Genomic DNA, 23,146 nt, shown 5'->3' on the forward strand with positions numbered 1-23,146 from the left:
TATTATGCAGAAAAAGAAAGTATCATCTGTGTATTTCAAGTAGTCAAAAAAGAAAATTTCAAGTACATATTTTCACAACTGAGTGCCTTAAGGATTAGATTTATCTTTCTCATTTTATTTTCTTTACTAGAATTTCCTTAATCTCTAATATTTTTAATTCTAGTGAATAAATTCTGACTCACAATATTATACATGCTACTGGCAAATTCACATTCAGAGATTCATATACACTCCAAGCATTTAAAAGAACCTAAGCCTTTTCATTAAAAATACTACCCACCTAATTATCTTTTGTGTGTGAAAAGCATCTAAACATTTTCATCTGTGTATACAGCTGTACTTGAAAGGGCGACTGATCAAAAGATTTTCCTACTGTATACTTTTCACTTGTCTTTCTAGCACTGGTTCTGATAATGTCTTCTCACGTGTGCTGACGATCTGCATTCTCACCTGCCTGCTGTCTCGGTCATATCTTGCTATAGCATCTTTGCCTTGTGACCTCGCTCTGTTTACTGTTATTCACCAAGAGTCATATCTAAGAGCTATGCTTCTGTTCACATTGCTCGAAACCGACCTGCTTGACCCCAGTAAATAGCATCTATAGGCGTGCTTCCTAGGCAAGTATTAAAATTAAAACCATTCACGCAATCGAAGAATATGGATAACTGGAACAGGCCCTCTCAAAGCTCTTCTAATGCTTATTTTATGAACCTGCTATAGTTACATTAAAAAAACAGGATGTTAAGCAATCTGCTATGCAAAGAAAGGACTTATGATGGAATAATGATCGTTAACCACTTTTAAAACCATATTAATAAAGACTGGTGTTTCAGTTAGAAATAAGGCATCTCCTTATAGGTTTGGAAGACTGAAAAAGAACAGTATTCTAGGGCCTGCACCACCCAAGCAATCCCATATGGCATAAATACAATAGAAATTAACTTCTTAACCTAAAAAATAATACACAGTAATAAAGTAAAACAAAATTGATAAATCACAAAATTAGGTAATTTAATATTTAGGCTATAATGCGCATTTTACTAAAAATTTGATTCATACGAAGAGTTAAAGGCTATATGATATGCATATCACATAAATTTGATTAATATGAAAGTTTTAAAATTCTCTTGTCATTCTGAAATCTCTCTGAATGTTACTGTCAGCATCATGAAACACTTAGTGCTAGTTATCTTGAAATTAAGTACAACCAACCCAAATCTGGGAGTAAACGCCAAGTATTTTCTCAGATCCGTACTGTGATATTTTTCTCAAATAGAATGAAGCGTGTCACATATAACCCACCCTTTTGTCTGGCTAATCCTGCTGACTTATGCTTACTGTTATTACTTATTCTAATACAGAAAACCCAAAGATCTGTAATAAGTGGTACCGAAAAATTAGAAAAACTTTCATTAGAAATAATTTAAATACCAGGACTGGAGTGGATACAGAAATGGTCATAAAGAGCACAGAGTAGTTGATAGCAGTCTTAGGAAGTGCTTCTTAAAAAATTGAAAGATATGTTTACTACGATGAAAGGCTTTCTCTGCATATCCCTAAATCAGGGTGTGCGCCCCACTTCCTTGGTTAGGTGACAATACAAAAGAAAATAACTTCGGAATATTTATTACGTCGGTATTTCAGTTTTGTAGGAACATGCTAAATGCACGATGAAGAAAATAACACAGTCTCAATAAAGTGACCACGTAATGCCACCCCATGGAGAATGGCTCCCCAGGTTTAGAACTGTAGGTATTTCCTTATGTCTACTCCATAATAAAACTATTTAAATAAAATTTAAACATCAGAAGTTATAGTTGTGATAAAAATTTCACTCGACTTTGAAGCAGAAGTCTTGAGTCATGAGAAAGCACTCTTTCACAGCAAGTTATAGTATTACTGGCAGCATATACATAGGTGACGTGAAACGATCACTATTTCCCAAAGTAAGGAGCCATGGACGTATCGAATGATTTATATAAAGACTACATAACTTAATATACTGCAATATTTACAGAATTGTAGAAATCTAAGAAGACCTTTATCCTCATTTCTTAAGAATATTCATTTGAAGAAACATTTTGGCATTAATTGATACAATAATTACTTACCTATTTCTTGTGCAGAACCAACTGAACAGGTGCAGGTTAATTTCTCTTTATGTATAACCAGAATAAAAATTTAAACACTGCAAATCCTCAGTGAATAATAATTCTCTTGCAAACTCAGAATTTTATAGTAAGGTAGTCATCCCACTCTAAAAACTTCAGAATGTTTATATGGGATTACTCTCCCTAAAACTAAAAAGTGAAACATTAAGAAAGAAAAATTTAAAGCAATCTAGTTAATACCTTTGTTTTTAAAAACAAACAAAATGTTATAAACCTTTAAAAATCCACTTTTCAGCACTTAAGTTTCCGAAATCAAGCATATTATACGATGTGCTACTTGTGACTTGTAAAGTAGCAGCATGGGGATCTCTTAATTGCATTATGTACACAGGTCCTTGAGGAGTCTACAAATAAAAATCATATTCAACTTTCATCACGATATCAGAAATCTTTTAAAATCTAATATACTATCATTTTAGATGTTTTCTGCATTTGGTTACCACTAAAATGCTTTAAAGATAATGTAAAAAGCATTTCTTCCCTTTTCTTCCTTCCCGCCAAAAAATTTCAAACTTTATGTATGAGGCATTTTCTTATATAATTTGCATTTCAAAGCCAGCTCCAAAAAATAGATAATCCAAAGCCTTAAGTACAAGTTTAAAAAAAATAGCGTATACCACTGAAAATAAAGTAAGAAACTATTTTCTTTTTAACTGAAATACTAAGTATTTTAAACCTGGTATAAATAACACACACAGACTGCCCCTCTACCATACCACACTCCTTACGTACAGTGTCTAAAGAGGAGTAGCGCTAAAACAAAGGACGACAACAACCAACACTTACATGTATACTCTCATTCTTCTTAGACACATACATTATGAATTTTCTACTGGCATTCTTGAATAAAGTTAACAAGCATACTTTTTCACCAATTTATTCTCATTTCTCCCTTGTATATAAGAATCTCTAACAAAAGGAAATGTCTTCAAGGATTTCTGAAATCCCTAAAATATTCTTTAGCAAAAAAAAAAAAAAAAAAAAAAAAAAATCCTAACCTATCAGGCATCTCAATAAGCATATACATTTAAAAAACAATCTATTTTATGGCTTATGCTTCAATTTAATGCATGACCAAAGTCCCAGGGATTGAAGAATCTTATTAGCAGCCAAGAGCTAAACGGATGACAATATTCCTCACATTGTGATCTCAAAATTTTTAAAGAAAACTATTCACTATAGTCTTAGAAAAACTTGGAGATAATTCTATTTTAAAAACACACTTACCACAAACAAACACAAGGGAGACAAATAAGAAAATAGATTGTGTTGTATCTTTGTAAACTTGTTCCATTTCAAAATGTATTCTTTAGGGTCGGGGAAACTTCCTATACAAGTGAAACTAAATATTTGTTCCCTTTGCTTTGAAAAATATTTACAGTACATAGAACTACAAGCTAAAAGTGTACATCTGCTTATATTGCTGGCCAGTGATATAAATGAACAAGAACACAAGGTGCTTATTCAATTATCTGAGCATTATAATTTGTATAGTGATGTTATTGTAGGTCAACTATGGAAAAATTAGAAAACATTAATGAACACCAGCCCTTGTGTAAAACACCACACAAGATGCCAAGGTATTATACATTCACTGTGGTAAAAACTGTACATATGTATTCTGCGCATCTTCAACATTGCAAAATTTACATTACAATTTTTTCATCTTTCAAAATTCTGAGTTCAAAAAAGTCTATTTTTTTCTTTTGCCAGAGAAAAGTGATGTTAACTGATTGATTGGGTCTGTGAAACTGCTTATAAAATTCTTTGCTAAGGTCTTTTCATCAATGTCTTTTACTGATGTCCTCGTGAAGAAAAACTAAATTTTGCAAGTTTTGAACAGATATTTCCACATCTGTGCTGGCTAGCATCATGATGTACATAATAATTGTATATGTAATAACAGTCCACAGTAATGTGAAATACAAAACTTTGTTCTGTTAAGTCTATTTTGGTCTCAGAGCGAAGTTCATTTCTTTCATCCAGCCATGTTGTCCCTTATTTGATCAACTCGAAGAGCTAGGTCTCTAAAAGAGGGGCGCTGATTTACATTATTGTTCCAGCATTCAGTCATAATCAAATAAATCTATAAAAGAGAAAGTAAACCAAAATTATAATGAACACAAGGTGCCATCTTTTAATTGATGAAGACATGAACGGAGAACTAGCTTAATTTTCCTATGTAGGCTTATGTCATGGCTATGCCTAGATCCACAGTCATATGATTATCCAAAAGCTTAGCAAATTAAATGTCATCAAGTGACGTGAAATCCTTGTGAAAAGGGAATGAAAACATCTGATGAATGTGGATAAAAAATGTTTTGTGGGGGGCGCCTGGGTGGCTCAGTCAGTTAAGCATCCAACTCTTGATTTTGGTGTGGGTTATGATCCCGGGGTGTGGGACTGAGGCTGACTTCAGGCTCCAGGCTGAGTGCAGCCTGCTTAAGATTCCCTCTCCCTCTCCCTCTGCCCCTCCGCCTCTTGAAAACACGGGCTCTTCTCTCTCAAAAAAAAATGTTTTGTTTTGTTTTTTTTTGTTACCTCATCTGGGCATCCATCTGGTCTTGGTAATCTTCCATTATTCTTTAGGAGTTCTATCAAATGAAACACAATCATCTGTCCTTGTTTGTCATTGCCAATCATACGCATAAATTCCTGCAATATAAATCCACTTTTCAATAAGTTTTTTTTTTTGGTATATTTAATGTGAACCAGAATTCTTTCTCAACTTCTAGTAAATGTGAAAAATTCTGTATATGTATGTTTTACTATATGTTTGAAACCTTTTAAAAACAGATTATTTTGAAGATCAAACCTTCCTTTTAGTCATATTTCAGAAAAGACAGTGCCATTTCCATAACTATAATATATTTGACACAAATTCCCTGAGAAGAGCCCAAAAGAAGTGAACTAAAGGATGTTTACTTTGGTTTTTTGATAGTTGTCTTAACACATCATATTATATTTCAGCTGAAATAAAATTTAGATTGTAAAAGAGAACATAATAAAAAGAACACAGAATGAATATTTAAGCATAAATGCAATGGAGATAAAATGCTCGTATGTACAAAATTCCTAAAATTAAAGTCTGAACTATGAGCTAGAGAAACATTTACAACAAACGCATCGCTTATTTAAATACAGAGAATTCTTACAAGCTGGTAAGAAAAATTACTAACATAATAAAGGGCAAAAGCACATGAGATAATGCACACACACATATACTGATTTCAAATACCCAAAAACTATGTACTCAATCACACTAATGGGAGAAATACAAATTAAAATCAAATAACTATAACTTCTATCAATTTGACAAAACTGCATAAAATACTAGCAAATGATAAAATGTATGCTCTTATGCACTGTTATTCGGAGTACAATCTGGTATAGCTTTTCTGAAAAACATTGTGAAATAATCAAAAACCTTTGAAAGAGTTCCTAATCTTTTACTTACAATTACACTTTTATTCTAAGGTGATAAGAGATAAATATTTATATATAACAATGTTCACTATGTTCATTGAAGTATTACTTAGAAGACTGAAAAATGGAAAAGAACTGAAAAATGGAAAAATGGAAAGGAACTATAGCATGGATATTTACTTATATTAGTAAATATTTACCACAAATACGATTTCGAACTTTTGGATAGCATTTTATTGTAAGGATATAGTTTCTGATATATTCCTTTTTTAATTATCCTTTATTAAAAAAATATAGAATAGACAGGGAAAACTATTTTTAAACGTTTAACTTTTTCAATAACTTCTGGAATGAATCAATTAATTAGGTTTACTAAAAACCTTTTGAAAATGCAAGTTAATTTAATGAACAAGTTTAGGGTTGTTTTGTTGGATGTTGTCTTCAAATCACCAATAAGAGGGTATAAAATGAGTCCTAAGCTTACTATTATTCTCTGGGAGAAGCTTTTCCCATGTTAAAAAGAGCCGACGGTAAATAAAAAGCACACTGACCGCTGGTGGACTTTTACTCTTCTCGATGTATGTGAAAAGTTCATACAGAACCACTCCAAAGCTCCAAACATCTGAAGCCACAGAAAACTTGCTCTCTGTCAGTGATTCTGGAGCATACCTATAATGTATGGAAAGCATTTATCAGACAGTTTCTTGAATTATAATAGCACTGTATGGTGACAGATGGTAGCTATACTTGTGAGCACAGTGTAACACAGACTTGTCGAATCACTACGCCGTACAACGAATGTAATGAACTAGACTTCGTTAAAGAAAAAAAAAATTATGTGATATGCCAACTCTAAATTTAACCTGAAAATCGTTGGATTAAAAAGGGTATAAAGAAAAGTTAACATAAGTAGGCCTAAAGCTGCCATCCTCAAAAACGCTCGCTTGCAAGGTTGACAAGTGACTGGCGCCTGGGAACTAGATTTCTGAACGGCTGCCGCAGCTCTTAAATGGTAAGGGAGGCTCACTGTGCCTGAAATGTTTCTGCAAACAATATGGTTTACAATGAACACCTGCCTTCCTTCTGGCAGTCTGGAATTGTGGTACATGCCAGGCAGAGAATTACATGTGTCCCGTGTGACTTTTCTGGGACAGGACCCTTGAAAGTTTGTGTTTTCCTCCAGGTGTTGCCTCAGATGGCTTTTCCCTTCACTGATTTTACTTTATATCTGTTCTCTGAAACGCATCACAGCCATGAATATGACTGTATGCTGAGTCCTAGGAGTCCTCCTAGTGAATCATCAAGCCTGCGGATGGTCTTGGGAAACTGCCAAACAAAGATAACTAAGTACCTTCCTGGAACTCTAAAGTACCTGCTAAGTACCTTCCAGGTGCTGAAATTTAAAAAAAATAAAATAAGCTGCTCTTTGCAAGCTAAAACTTGAAATGAATCGAGATAAGTTTCCAACTGGAAAAAAAAAAAAAAGCTTCTAAACTGGAACAAGACTAAAAGCTATTAATATAAGCACCTGTTAATCAGAAGGGGGTAGGGAGGAGTGCCTGGGTGGCACAGTCAGTTGAACATCCAGCTTCTGCTCTGGTCATGATAAGATCAGATCATGATCTCACGGTTCCTGAGATTGAGCCCTGCATCAGGCTCTCTGCTCTTGGCACAGAGCCCGCTTTGGATCCTCTGTCTCCTTCTCTCCCCCTCTCCCCTGCTCACGCTCTCTCTCTCTCTCAAAATAAATAAACTTAAAAAAAAAAAAAGTGGTGGGAGAAGGAAGCAAAGTCACTGGGGAAAACAGTGTCATTGTCTACTCAAGTCTCAACACTATCCAAGGGAGGATTTGGGCTAATGGAATGTGAATATCATGGTTCCATTGTTAAGTTATCCTTATTACAGAAGATAGCGACAAAGATCTGTTTTAGACTGGTGAGATTAACTATATGAATTATGCAAGTTTAATACCTCCTTCAAAATCCGATTTAAGCTTCCTCACTTCCACAGATCCTTCTCTGACTACTCAAGGTCTTAATGAGCTCATGTTACTCAGTTTCTATAGTATTTATTGTCGATAATATATATAAAAAAGCATGGTTAATTCTATAGTAAGTTTTTAAAAAATTCTTATCTTTAAATGTATGTTAGTTTTATCCCACAAATGGAATAAAACATTCTTGAAGACATTCTATTTCCCCAACATTTGCAAAACAGTCTCTTCCTTTGGTTTTCATGAAAGCACTGTCTACAATTTCCTCCCTCATCTCCAAGGCTGTTTTCCTCTCTCCCATCACTTATGTAAGGATAAATACAAATCACAAAGGAAAAAAAAATCAATTCTCCCTGTGGAAAATGAGGGAAAAGACTCTTTCTCCTCTTAGAGCATTTACTTTAGAAATTTATCATTGTAAATTCTTTGTGTCTTTTGAAATATAGGTAATTTTTTTTTTTAAAGCTTTGCTTAAAAGCCTCTTGCCAGCTGTATGATCCAAAAATGTTTCTCAAGAACCTGGGAACCACCTCTCCGGAACGTAATCATCAAAGAAATAGCACCCAACCTCCCAGTTTTTGTGGGACAGTAAGAGTTTAACTTCCGGCAGGTGCCTCCTTCCAAGTTGCAAAACTATCTCCTCCCATAAAAATATGAGAAGTCTATCTGTCCTGTGGGTGATGACAATTAGTTAACACAGACAGTCACTTAAGATAAACTATGTGTGATGTCAAGTTCTCTTACTTGAAGACTAGCTATTGTTTATCTTGACAACATGTACGTAATGGGTTGAATCTGCTTGGCCACAGAAGGAGGTGAGATTTCTTTCTTGTCTTTACAGTCTCTTAGCAGATCACTTGTGTGATGCACATGACGCTCAGGGTTAAAGCTTATTCACTAATAAAACTTTCTTTTCTATCTTTGTGCAGAGGTTTACTGAATTGGGAGGAGATTTCATTTCTAATTATATTTCCCCAACACTTTCCTTCTCCATTTTCTAAGTTAGGGTTTCCCAAGGTTCTATCATCAAACCTCTTTTTGTCAAAACTTTCCATTAGATAATATTCATCCACCTATATACTAATGTCTCCTAAATTTATAACCATATTTTTGAACTTTCTTTTGTGTTTTGACTTACTGAACATTTCCATATTAAATAAGGTTCTTTAGGCAAAGAGAACTCCATTCCCACTTTTCCAAAACCTGCTGGTTATTTTACTTTCCTTATGCATTGAATGCCATCAACAATCTAGCTTACTTCCCAGGTGGAAATCTTAAGATTTGTTTTTTGTTTTTTTTTTTGATTTGAGAGCGAGAAAGAGAATGCACTCATATGAATGGAGGAGAGGGGCAGGGGGAGAGTGAAAGAATTTTTTTTTTAATGTTTATTTATTCTGAGACAGAGAGAGAGAGAGAGACCGACCAAGCAGGGGAGGGGCAAAGAGAGAGGGAGAAAGAGAATCCCAAGTAGGCTCTAAGCTGTCAACACAGAGCACAATGCACAGTTCAATCTCATGACCATGAGATCACAACCCGAGCCAATATTCAGAGTCAGACGCTTAACCGACTGAGCCATCCAGGCACACCCCAGGAGAAAGAGAGAATCTTAAGCATGCTCCAGCTCAGCGTGGATCCTCCATGAATCCAAAAGCCTGCTTCAACAGAAAAATATTCTAGCAGGAGCATTTTTCCTTTTTTTTTAATTTTTAATGTTTATTTATTTTTGAGAGAGACAGACAGAGAGACAGAGCGTGAGCAAGGTAGGGGCACAGAGAGAGAAACAGAACCTCAAGTAGGCTCCAGGCCCTGAGCTGTCAGCACAGAGCCCGATGCGGGGCTCAAACTCACAAACCGTGAGATCATGACCCGAGCAGAAGTCGGATGCTTAACCGACTGAGCCATACAGGTGCCCCTCCTTCAGTTCTTAACACCAACACTTAGGACAAGCTAAAACATGTTGTTAGCTTAAAACAAAGAGCACTTTTGAATAACAAAAGCAATGTAGATAGCAAGATCACATGAAATTATAACTTTAAAAGATATGATGGCTATATCTCATGTATAAAAACTGTATGAGTTCTCTTTAATACTTCAGATTTAGTGTTCATTACTCAATAAATTAGTTAAAACCTATTTTATCAACTCATACATCTGAAATATTTGTACAAAATTTAGTCAGTCTCATTTCATTATATAAAACATTTAACACTTGCTAATATAAAAATAAAACTATTCCAACGGCCTAATTAGTTTTTGGCAGTATATTGCTTTCCATTCCATTAAATACACAGGAAAATTCTGATCATGATAAAAATGATGTTATTTCTGATTTTTACACTAACTTATTTAATGTTTCTCCAAAGTCAAACATCAGTTTGATACATACGTCTCCCCAACACAATTACTAAAGGAATAATAAACATTTTACCATATACATTACTTCATACATTCTAATCTTAGCTACATTTTATTCTGTATTATTTATTGCAAACTAAGTAATAAGAAAGGACTTATCTTATTTTCATAACAGTATAAAATTAATTATACAAGATATGTATCATCTTAAGCTTATCTTGGCTGCCCTTGTGATTTATTTTTCCAGACATGCAGGGAGAAATAGAGGGCCCAAAGCTTACATAATTTGGGACCTTTCTTTATAACAAAAAATACAAAATTAAGTATGAAACTGAATATTTAAAATTAGAAAAGAAGGAATCTTGAAAGGAAGGTGCTCTGGTGAATATGCTTTATTATAAACATGCCTCCACACATGTGTCCTGCAATTTATTTTTTTAAATAATATTTCACAGTTTTTTCTTTTTAATGTTTTATTTTTATTTTTGAGAGAAGACAGAACCAGAATGCGAAGCAGGATCCAGGCTCTGAACTCTCAGCACACAGCCTGACGTGAGGCTCGAACTCACGAGCTATGAGATCATGACCTGAGCCGAAGTCGGACACTCAACAGACTGGGCCACCCAGGAGCCCCTAATATTTCACAGTTTTAACACACTTACTTCTAGAGTTGAACAATAAAGTCAGATTTTTAAAAAACTTTTAGTATACTTCCCAGAAATTGAGAAAAGGAATGACTTTAATGATTTCACTTTTGAAAATCAAGTGGTTTAATTCTTTACTTTCAATAAAATTCAAAAAAAGAATGGATTTAATGAAGTTGCCAGGTAAGAGATAAATTTTAATGGTACTTCATTGTATACTTTTTTGCTCCTTATCTCAGAAAGAGTCACAGAAATGAATATTGTTATAACAAAACTCTTTCCATTCCTATATACCTATTTACACAACTTTTCTCAGTGTTCACATCTACAAAAAGGCAAAATAAACAGAATTTAAGCTGAATCTGGTCCCATGATAGAAATTAATATTCATACAGGGATATATGAACTAATCGGAGGGGAAAATAGCTCCATTTATCTTATTAAGAAATACCTCCAGGGGCACCTGGGGCGCTCAGTCGGTTAAGCGTCTGACTTCAGCTCAGGACAGTTCCTGCTCCACATAGGGCTCTGTGCTGACAGCTTTCGGAGCCTGAAGCCTGCTTGGGACTCTCTGTCTCCCTCTCTCTCTGCCCCTCCCTCATTCGTGCTCGCTTGCTCTCTCTCTCTCTCTCTCAAAAATAAACATAAAAAAAAGAAATGCTTCCAATAAAAAACTTTAAACAATTATCCAATTTGTAATTTATTTATATTGCATTGGAACACTGTATCCTGATAATAACTTCAATGATAACCCAACCCAGAAGAAAAATGTAAATACTTCTGAGTTTTGTGGTCACAGGAAATTTAAAAGTTAATTTCAATTTACAGTAGTTCCCCCCCCTCATCCACAGTTTTGCTTTCTTGGGTCTCAGTAACTAGTGGTTAACCACAGCCCAGATGCAGATGATCCTAACGCCACGTCACAAGGCTTACGCCATCCACCTCACTTCATCTCATCATACAGGCACTTTATATATAACTCACAGAGAAAGGTGAGTTCAGTACAAAAAGATACTTGGAGAGAAAACAAGAGAGAACAATTTCACATAACTTTATATTGTTATAATTATTCTACATTATTAGTTGAAACAATGAGAGTGAAAACACAAATAACCTCTTAGTGTTATTATGGAAATACCTTTGACTTCCTGGACCCCCTAAAACGAGAACCTGGTGTCCCCACACTTTGAGAATTTCTGTTCTCCACCAGAAGTAGATCTCTCTTCCTAAAATATGAATCTCAACATGATATTCCCTTGGATGAGGCCTATAATTTCCTACCTACACACGGTCTACTGAATGAGGCTTGAACTCATCAACACGGCGCACCAGGCTCAATCCCTTTCCGGCCGCCATCACTCCCCGTTTGCTCTGGGACTGTGCCACTCACTTCCAAGTCCCTGCCCCTCCAGTTCTAGTCTTCCTCCTCAGGGAACACCTTTGCTCTTCTCTACCTGGTAAACTATTAATCAATAATTGAAATGTCACTTCCTGGTTGTAGTTTTCTCTGATTAAACCCTCAGGGGAATTATCCACATTCTTATGTTTTCCCATTATATTCTTCATTATTGCACTTATGATATAATGATTGCAATGACTGGCCACACTGCAATGACTGACCACACATTTGATTTTTTTTTTTTTTTTTTTATCTATGAGCTCTGCAAGGGAAGGGATAATGCGTAGTGAACCTGTCGGCTGAATATGCCTGCCACATCGAACATTTCCTTTTTAGTTTGGTTTTCTTAGTAACCAGGCACAGTTGTTTGTTGTTGTTGTTGTTGTTGCTTTTCTGATGCTGACCCTATCTTCATATCCCAAGCTCCCTGTATGGTGTTTGGAACAGTAGAAACTTAATAAATGTTTATCAGATTGTATTTATTAAGTATGCCCAAACTGCTTAAAATCCATATAACTAATCTTTATGGATTTCTAGTTAATTCCATTTAACTTCTTTAATTTCTCATCCTGGAAAAAAAGAATTAAATTCATGTATCACTGGACATGTCCAAAGCAGATAAGTTTAGATGAGTCTTATTTTCTAGTTTCCTTATACTCTAAAAATAATTAGATGATGATATCACCAGGATATTCCTTAAAACTGTTATTATTATGAAAAATTTCAAACATACACAAATAGAGAACAATAGACATTCATTTCCTGCCTTGTTTTATTAGCCACCCCATTGAATTGATATGAAGTGAATTATGGACATGAGAGTATTTCAGTCATAATTATTTCAGTATGCATTTCTAAAAGATAAGGGCTTTTCTTTAAAATACTCACAATGTCATTAAATATTACTCTTCTGTATAAGATTTTATTTTAATACCAGTTAATTAACTTACAGAGTAATACTAGTTTCAAGTGTAAAATATGGTGACTCAACATTTATATATAACACCCACTGCTCATCACAAGTGCACTCCTTAATCCCCATCACGCATTTAACAACCCCCACATCCCCCTCTGATAACCATTTGTGTGTTCTCTGTATATAAGCATATGTTTCTTGGTTTGTCTCTCTCTTTTTTTTCTCCCTTTGTTCATTTGTTTCTCAAATTTCACATGAATGAAATCATATGGTATATGTTTTTCTCTGAGTTATTTACTTAGCATAATAATCTCTACCTCCATCCACGTCTCGCAAATGGCAAGATTTCATTGATTTTATGGCTAATACTCCATTGCACATATATACCACATCCTTTTTTTTTTTTTTTTTTTTTTTTTTAATTTTTTTTTTCAATGTTTTTTATTTATTTTTGGGACAGAGAGAGACAGAGCATGAACGGGGGAGGGGCAGAGAGAGAGGGAGACACAGAATCGGAAACAGGCTCCAGGCTCCGAGCCATCAGCCCAGAGCCTGACGCGGGGCTTGAACTCACGGACCGCGAGATCGTGACCTGGCTGAAGTCGGACGCTTAACCGACTGCGCCACCCAGGCGCCCCTACCACATCCTTTTTTATGCACATTAATTTTATTTCCAATGACACTGGGGTGTATAAAGTGAAATGTGAAGTCTCTCCTCATCACATTCCTCAGTAGTAATCAGTATTTCTAGTTTCCATTCTTTTTTTTTTTTTCTTTAGAAAGAGAGAGAGTGATCCCCTCTCTTCAAAGAGAGAGAGGATCTCAAGTAGGTTCCACACTCAGCAATAATCCATTTGTTCTAAATCACTTGTGTTTTCTTACCTAATTTCCTTCCAGACTAACAATTTGTAATAGCTGGGATAAGTTGTAAGATTTACAGATACAAAATAAATGAAGATAACTAACAGATATGGATGGGCAATGAACTTAGCAGTAGCTAACTAAATAATCTATATATTTCTAATAAGTCTGATGAATCTCAAATTTTCATAAATGGACAGTTTTAGTGTTTATATTAGTAATTCTAACTTGCAAGTCAGAAACCCAAAATGTAAATAAAACATAAAAATGCAAATAAAACCAAAACAAAACCCATCCCTTAACAGAAACATCCGATTTAAACAACATAATCTTAATAGTATTATTTTAGCAGATAAATAAACCAGAATTAAAGTCTATTTAGATTTTATCACAAATCAAAACATTTAAATACATTTTCAGCGATTCATCCCTATAAAACAAAATGCACCACTAATGAACTAAGACATAAAAAAAGACCTTGCATCGAAGCACAAATCAATAAAAACAACAATGTACTCCACATAAAAAGTCAGGTTTGTATGGTCCTCACAATTCACAATTCTAAGTGAAGATCAAAAATTACCTTTAGCTTTGGGGCACCTAGGTGACTCAGTCGGATAAGCATCTGACTCTTGGTCTCGGCTCAAGGTCATGATCTCACAGTTTGAGTTGGAGCCCTGCATTGGGCTCTGTACTGACAGTGTGGAGCCTGCTTGGGATTCTCTCTCTCCCTCTCTCTGCCCCTCCCTCGCTCACTTTCTGTCTGTATCTCTCAAAATACATAAACTTAAAAAAACTACCTTTAGCTTCAAATTGCTATAAAATGTTCAGCTAATGCTAGATTAAAGCACCATCATGGTTAAGAATGCTTAGGGGAGCCTGGGTGCCTCAGTCAGTTAAGTGTCTGACTTCAGCTCAGGTCAGGATCTCCCGGTTCATGAGTTCCAGCCCCACATTGGGCTCTGTACAGACAGCACAGAGCCTGGAGCCTGCTTCAGATTCTGTGTCTCTCTCTCTCTCTCTCTGCCCCTCCCCCACTCATACTCTCTCTCTGTCTCAAAAATAAACACTAAAAAAAAATATTAAAAAAAAAAAAAAAGAAAACTTAAAAGCACAAATTCTGAGAACAGACTATCTGGGTTTTGAATCCTAATTCTGCCATTTGTTGGTCTTTTGACCTTGAGCAAGCTATTTAATCTGTCTACACTTCAGATATGCTTAAAATGGACAGAATACATATTCTCCAAGGGTTGCCGTAGAGATTAGATGAGATAATCCATGAAATGCATTTAGCCCAATGTAAGCATGATAAATTTTTGCTATTATTATAAACATATAAATGATAAACTATGAATAATAGTAAATTTTCGTTAAAATATACTCACCAGAATATGGGACTTTCACCAGGTTCTTTCACTTTGTAGTATTCTTTGTCTTGTGGCAAGACTTTGGTTAAGCCAAAATCTCCAATTTTAACCCTGTTTTCATTCTCCACCAATATATTCCTTGTTGCCAGATCCCTGTGGATATACCTTTTTGTACCAAGATACTCCATGCCCTATGGATGAAATAACATTTTTATTTCAGCTAAGTTTTACAAAGATAAATAATGTAAATGATCTTTCCTCTATATCTTTCCTTAATTATCAAAGAAAAACTCTAGAGGACTTTGTAACAATTACTTTAGCATGTTCTCTTTACTTACAACAAATAGGCAGGATATTAAGTACCTTGCATATCTGAGATGTATACTGCAGAAGTTTTTTATGATCTATCCGTTCTTTATGTTTTTGGAGATAATCTCGTAAACTTCCATATGGTAAATATTCCATAATTAATCTTAAATTACGCCGGCCTTTTAACATACAAAGGGGAACACAATATTTTACTTTGTCACATTTTATTGTTAAATAATAGAAAACAAACATACATAAAAATGACTTAAAAATATATAAACTCTGAGTCTAAGGTGACAAAACTTGATTATAAATTAAGTGATGTAATAGTTAAGAACACAAGCTTTTTGAATCAAAAAGTTTAGAGTAAATTCCTAGCAGTGCTATTGCTGGGTCATAGGGTAGATCTATTTTTAATTTTTTGAGGAAATGAGAAGGGCACCTGTTGGGATGAGCACTGGGTGTTGTATGGAAACCAATCCGACAATAAATTTCATATTTAAAAAAATAAATAAATAAATAAATAAATAAAGTTTTGAAAAGAAGCTTTAAAATAGTTATGGTTTAATCTTATGTAACCCTTTCTGCAAACCCAAATAGGCTGATGAAAATTTCCTTTCTTCCCATCTGTAATGAGCAAAAAGTATCTAATTTTAAAAATATTTTCATAGAAGGGTGCCTGGTTGGCTCAGTCAGTTAAGTCTCCAACTCTTAATTTTGGCTCAGGCCCTGATCTCACGGTTTGTGAGTTCGAGCCTGTCATCAGGCTCTGCACGGACAGGTCAGAGCATGCTTGAGATGCTCTCTTTCTCTCTCTGCCTTCCCCACACCCTCAAAAATAAACAAACATCTAGCCTACAATCACCAAGCACAATCTGCAGTGGCATAAACACTTCTCTCCTTGGTCACTGGCATATTAGAAGTCCAGACCTTGAGACATTATAGGTTTCTATTACCCAGGATGCCAAGGACATACCTTGAGTTCAAACTAGGTTTCAATGGGCAACATACCAGCACTGTAGCACACTCCCTTGTACTTGACAATGTTGTCATGCTGCAGGGATTTAAGGATTTCGATTTCTCTTTCAAAGTCTCTCAGGTGCTCCTCAGTACTGTGCTGGAGCTTCTTCACGGCCACCACCTCCCCAGTGTTGTCTTGTAGAGGGTCATACCGGCACATCTCCACACTGCCAAAATTGCCCTAAACGGCACATCACAAGAGGATAGAAATCTCAAGTTTTCCAGAGAAATTACTAATGAAGTTTAATTAGGCGAAATTCCAGTAGCTAGAATTAGCAGACATACCTCTAAGCTTACATTAGGCAACTTTCAGAATACGAAAAGGAAATAATATTTCAACAGGTAGGTAGTAAATCTATAAATTTGATTTCTTCAAAAGGAATTATAGGCTGAAATATAAACAACTTCAAACAAACATTTAAACAAATCATGAACATGATTTATTAAGATAAGCCAAGATAATTCCTAAATCTCTATCACTAATTTCCAGGATGATCTTTGCTTCTTCACAATATACCCTTTGATATCACTGCCAGTGAGCTGGATGGAACAAGGAAGGGTCTGTTACGGACTGAGTGTCTGTGTTTCCCCCAAATTCCTATGATAAGCCCTAACTACCAGTGGGAGTGTACTTGAAGACAGGTACTTGAAGACTGTGAAGAGGTGATCATAAAGTAAGGCCTTACTCCGATATGGCTGGTGCCTTCGTAAGAAGAGGAAAAGACACCAGAGCTCTCTACCACATGAAGACACAGCCAGGAAGGTGGCCATATGGAGGCAGGCCAAGAAGAGAGTATGCAATAGAAACTGAACCCTGCCAGCACCTTAACCTTAGACTTTCAGCCTCCAGAACTATGAGAAATAAATATCTGTGGTTTAACCCCCAGTGTATGGTATTTTGTTACAGCAGCCTGAGCAGACTAATACAAGGTTGATTTATTTGCTAAAAGTGGAACTCGCAGTTGAAAGAATATGGACATTTCAAAGGTCCTTCACACATGCTGCAGCAGACACTTTTGAAGGGGTCACCTTCACTAGATTTAAGCTCTAATAAGCGGTGGAAAAAATGTCAATTTTATCATATTCCTGCCAACACTAACCATTGTTAATATTTCTAAATCTTTGTCAATTTGATAGGCACAAATCAATCTCACTGTTTAAATTTGGAATGCCTGTACTTTCTTTTGGAAGAAGAAGGTAAAGGCAAACACTGTGTGGGAAGAAAGATTTAGGACAGGAAACCAGAAGAGAATGAAAATGTTTGGAATGGGCAGGCACCACAGAAGAAATCAAATAAGGGAGAATAAAAGAACTATCAATTAAAACAGTCCTAAGTACCAGCTAATGTTGGAAATCAATTTGCAATGGAAACAATAAACATTTATTGATGTTTATTGATCTGATTTGTTTCTTAACAGTGTTCGAGAGTTGAAAACACAAATAGAAAAAAATAATTCAGAATTTTATTGTTCCTGCACTAGGAAATGACGGGGAAAGTTAAAAGAGACAATCATGGGAGGGAAGGTGACAGCACTGTGGATAGCAGTGGAAGCAGAGTGTAACCGCTGTACCAGGAGGTGTACCTCCTCTGGAAAACGAGAGTTGGATCTAGAAGGTGGCTCACAGGCTTCAGGAACAAGAAAGGGTCAAAGACACTGGCAATGACAAAGACACCAAAGGAGGATGTATGTGTTGGGAAGAGTCTAAAGATACGAAGTTATAGTCAAGAGGGAGATTTCAGGGTCTGAATTCCATAAGTAAGATTATTATAAGGGATTACAGAATTCAAAGTGCACTCATTAACATGTTCACAGACTGAGATTGGGAAATTTAAAAAGGTATTCAATGGATGCCCCAAATAATAGCAGGAGTAAGGTGAAGATGAAAACAAGGAGTACCAAAAGTACTTGAAATGTGGATTACCAACCAAGATGTTGGCCAATGATGAGGAGAGACTAACCATATTCACAGAGGACTATATATGATGCTGGAGATTCTAACTTTGGAAAAGTAGCAGCAGGGTCCAGATCTGTGTGTCCCAGATCTGCATCATAGAGTAATAGGTAATAAAGAGGATTTCCAAAAAGCTAGGTTTTAACTGAGGTGACGAGTAAAGAATATAAGTATATGAGGACGTGAGTATAAAAGATCACAAAAATACTCATTTTAGAATTCTGATAGCAGAAGAAAGTTTTCACAATATTTTCTTAACTTTTTATGAATATTAAAATATACCATTATTTCTGTTGGTTTAAAAAATATGGAAATAGTCTTGAGTACTCCTTTGAATATTTTTACCATGCTGCTAATTGAAAAGAATAAAAGAATGCAGTACACCAAAAACTGTGCTTTTATAAAATGAAAAAGTGATACGCACTTTTATAGAGATGGTGTTTTAGATTGCTTCAATAAGGCAATACAAATAGCTAGACCACTGAACAATCAATTCTTTCAAATAAGCGAAGATGAAATTAATATTATATTGTCAAATGCAGCTAGAAAATATCTACATTAAAAAACTACCACTAGGGGAGTCTGGGTGGCTCAGTCGGGTAAGTGTCCAACTCTTGGTTTCTTCAGGTCACGATCTCAGGGTTCTGCTTCCTTGGCTTTGAGCCTGCCTGGGACTCCGTGCTGTCATTATGGAGCCTGCTTGGGATTCTCTCTCTCCTTACTCTCTGCTCCTCCCCCATTCACTTGCACACACGTGCTCGCTTTCTCTCTCTCTCCTTCTCTCTCAAAATAAACAAATAAATAAACAAACAAACTTTAAAACTGAAAAAAAAAAAAATGCTACCACTAAGTACCATACCATTTTTCCTTTAACTTCCTACAAACTAAATTACTGAGAAATACATACGGTTGTAAATATATTTTGAAAATGTCACCCTTACAGTCTCCTCAATTTACATTATGTTTAAAATAATGTTAAATCCAAAGAACTGTGTAAAAAGCTAAAAATGTTATAAAAAACAGGGAGGGGGACAAAAGAGAAGAGACTCATAAATATGGACAACAAACTGAGGGTTGCTAGAGGGGTTGTGGGAGGGGGGATGGGCTAAGTGGGTAAGGGGCATTAAGGAATCTACTCCTGAAATCATTGTTTCACTATATGCTAACTAATTTGGATGTAAATTTTAAAAAATAAAAAATTAAATTAAAAAAAAACTAAAAATGTTAAAAATCAAAAGGAAAAAAGCTCTAAGCTGCAATAATGGGGAATGTTGTAAATATATTACAGTATATTCACTTACAAAATTATGTTTCAAAAGAATATTAATAATGGGAAAATCCTGATATAACAAATGAAAAATAACGAGAATTATATATATATATGTATATTTTTTTTTAATTTTTAAAGTTTATGTATTTGAGAGAGACAGCATGAGCAAGCAGGGATGGGGCAGAAAGAGGGAGAGAGACAGAGAATCCCAAACAGGCCCTGCACTGTCAGCATGGAGCCCAATACAGGGCTCAAACCCACACAGCAAGACATCATGACCTGGGCCAAGATCAAGAGTAGGATGCTCAGCTGACTGAGCCACCCAGACACCCTGAGAAAATTGTATACATAGAATGATCTCCCTTCTGAAGCAAAGTTTGTGTGTATGTGTACAGAGACTGAAGTGAAAGAAATGCATCTGTATTTTCCAATTACTCTGCAACAAATACATGTCGCTTTCATAACCGGAAAAAAGTCACTCTAAGAAAGAAAATATACTTTATAATTCTATAGTCTGATCTTTCCTCCTTGCTCATCTAAATTAGCGATGTTTTAATGTATTCTTTGTTACGTCTCTTTCTTAAATACTAGCACATATCGCTAAAATACGTTCATTATATTCATTATATCCATACACCAAGATCTAATAAACAACAAAGGACTGAAATTAAAAGCTAAATTGTGTGGAGAGACAATGAATGTATGAATGCTATATGCTTCCAGAAAAGAGGAAAATTAATGACAGCTGGAGACATCTTAGGAAAATCTTTATGGCATAGATAACACTAATATGGCACTCACTATGTAAGGAAACACTAAACACAAATATTTCTTTCTCTTTTATTTAGGAGTATGCTTAGGTTAAAAGTTTAAAGGTGTGTCTGGACATATTTTTACTTGTTTTAAGAAGAGAAAACTGGTGACGTGGGAGAGACTCACAAATGCCACAGACAGAATCTAGGGTAAGTTCTGATTCTAAAAATCAAACTTTAAGATTTATTGTATCACTTTATTTATTTTTAATTCTTTAATGTTTGTTTAGTTTTGAGAGAGGGAAAGAAAGAGAGAGTGCAAGTGGAAGAGGGGCAGAGAGAGGGAGACACAGAATCCAAAGCAGGCTTCAAGCTCTGAGCTGTAAGCACAGAGCCCGATGAGGGGCTCGAACCCATGAACCATGATAGTGGTTTAGATAGCCAAAAGATAGTGAAGGTACACACTTTGCTGTCTGGAACATTCATTTTCCAAAAATGGTTGAAAGCTTAAGGGGAGGTGTGGCTGTTAGAATACTGCTCCATTACCTCCCAGTTTATACTTCCTAATTCATTTCTACCCCTAAATCAGTCTCAACCGCCAGCTATGAGAAAGCACATCAATATTTAATAAGGAATAAATAAATAAAGGAGAAATACAGTTTGGATTATATAATAAGGTAAATGAGGAGGGAAACACTATAATGATTTTTTAAGGAAGTTCAAGTATCTATTACTTTTAGAAAATAATGCAAGAAATCAGAAATTTAAATAAAAGAGTATAGTCTGAATAGGCGGATAGTAAATCATAGGTAATTACTGAACTAACGTAGGCTTGTTATATTAACTTAAACTTTTTTTAAGTAACTCCCATCTATGAATATATGTAGATGCATCACATTTATAGGCCTAAGTGTTCTTTTATAAAAGTACATTTTAATAACATAATTTACATACATACTTAAATCTAGCTGAATTTGAATTAATGCAAATATTGAATGAATTATGCTTAAATTAATGAGACTTTAGGGTAATTATGAATAATAAGGAATTGTATAAAAAACAAAACATACCCCAATAATGTCAGATAATATTCCTGAAAATAATTTTATAATATTCTTGTATAGGTAAGTATACTACAATTCACTGCAGAACTGTTTGACTTAGAAATATTTATTGGGTAATTTTATTTTATTTTATTTTTTTAATGTTTATTTTTGAGAGAGAGAGAGAGAGAGAGAGAGAGAGAGCGCGAGCACGAGTTGGGGAGGGGAAGAGAGAAAGGGAGACACAGAATCTGAAGCAGGCTCCAGGCCCTGGGCTGTCAGCACAGAGCCTGACATGGGGCTCGAAGCCACGAACCACGAGATCATGACCTGAGCCGAAGTCAGCTGTTGAACTGACTGAGCCACCCAGGCACCACTTTTCTGGGTAATTTTAAACAAATGCCAATCAAGTACTGAATAACAACATAGTGTTGTATCCTATTTTTTAAAAATTCTTACAACTAATAACCAAAATTATGTAAGGGCCATATTAATAGAATTTTACATGAAAAAGCAATCTTTAATTAGAAAACTATGTGATATCTCAAGTAATATTTGAATAGTTCATAAATATACATGAATTACAATGTTGACACTTGTACCAATTCACACATTATGAAAATTTTAGAAGTTGTGATCAGTATGAAATTTAATTTAAATAGTGAATGTACTTATCACACTGTTAGTTGCAATCCACCTCCTCCAGCTAAGCTATAAACTACCAAGACAATGGCTACATCCTATATCCATAGTGACCAGTCGGGCACCTGGAACTTAGTAAGAACTCAAATATTTGTATATTAAAGCCACATGAGGGGCACCAGGGTGGCTCAGTAGGTTAAGTGTCCGACTTCAGGGCAGGTCATAATCTCCCAGTTTGTGAGTTCAAGCCCCGTGTCGGGCTCTGTGCTGACGGCTCAGAGCCTGGAGCCTGCTTCAGATTCATTCTCTCTCTCTCTCCCTCTCTCTCTCTCTCTCTCAAAAATAAAAATAAACATTAAAAAAAAAAAAACCCACATCATTTCAGGAAAAAAACTAACAACTAGAAGTAACGCAGACCCTCCCAATGATGTCTGGTTCCTAGATTACCCTTTAGATTTTCATGCACTGGCTTAAAAATTTCTGACTCCTAAAGTGAAGGAATCTACAGTGGATTTTGGAATTTGAAACATTGTTTTCCTAGAAAATGCCCTTATTATCATACAAATGTTCGTATATTCACGTTCATATTGACACCTGGGAAAATACAGAAGTATAAGTATTAAGAAGCTTATTAAAAATACCCACATCAACTGAAGATAATAAAATTTCACTACACATTGTTCCCTTTACTTCAAGTAAGTTGCATTTTATTTTCCAAAACTTTCTGTACAGTCTACCAAAAAACAATCTCTGGGAGATAAAATAATTCACATTAAAAGCTGGGATCTATGGATGAAAGAAATTAAGTGGCTTGTTCAGAACAACAGAGAAAAAATAATTTCAAGGTTTTCATGATTTTGTGACTAGTGACCATGTTACTAATCTAATGACTAATACGTCTGGTCATGAAAATATTTGCATATAACTAACAATAAATCAAGATGTACTCAACCACAAACATGTAAGTAATAAATATGTAAGTCATATTACAATACTTTCTGCCTTTTCCATAAGCAATTTATTGT

At 35.2% G+C, this 23,146-nt stretch overlaps 1 protein-coding gene across 4 annotated transcripts in view; it reads right to left on the reverse strand.

Annotated features, from left to right (window-relative positions):
• Positions 1-1,610: 1,610 nt before the first annotated feature.
• The window catches only part of JAK2 (Janus kinase 2), a 117,842-nt gene continuing 96,306 nt past the window's right edge, over positions 1,611-23,146 (reverse strand). For all 4 annotated transcript variants that reach the window (XM_019463722.2, XM_019463724.2, XM_019463725.2 and 1 more), the window contains 6 exons: positions 16,453-16,642; positions 15,496-15,620; positions 15,151-15,323; positions 6,149-6,266; positions 4,713-4,826; positions 1,611-4,257 (listed from right to left, as the gene is read on the reverse strand). In XM_019463722.2, the coding sequence (XP_019319267.1) occupies positions 4,150-4,257; positions 4,713-4,826; positions 6,149-6,266; positions 15,151-15,323; positions 15,496-15,620; positions 16,453-16,642 (828 nt within the window). In that variant the 3' untranslated portion in view covers positions 1,611-4,149. The remainder of the gene's footprint in view (positions 4,258-4,712; positions 4,827-6,148; positions 6,267-15,150; positions 15,324-15,495; positions 15,621-16,452; positions 16,643-23,146) is intronic.

Source organism: Panthera pardus, unplaced genomic scaffold, assembly GCF_024362965.1.
Source record: "Panthera pardus isolate Hobbes unplaced genomic scaffold, ASM2436296v1 HiC_scaffold_20, whole genome shotgun sequence".
NCBI lineage: Eukaryota > Metazoa > Chordata > Mammalia > Carnivora > Felidae > Panthera > Panthera pardus.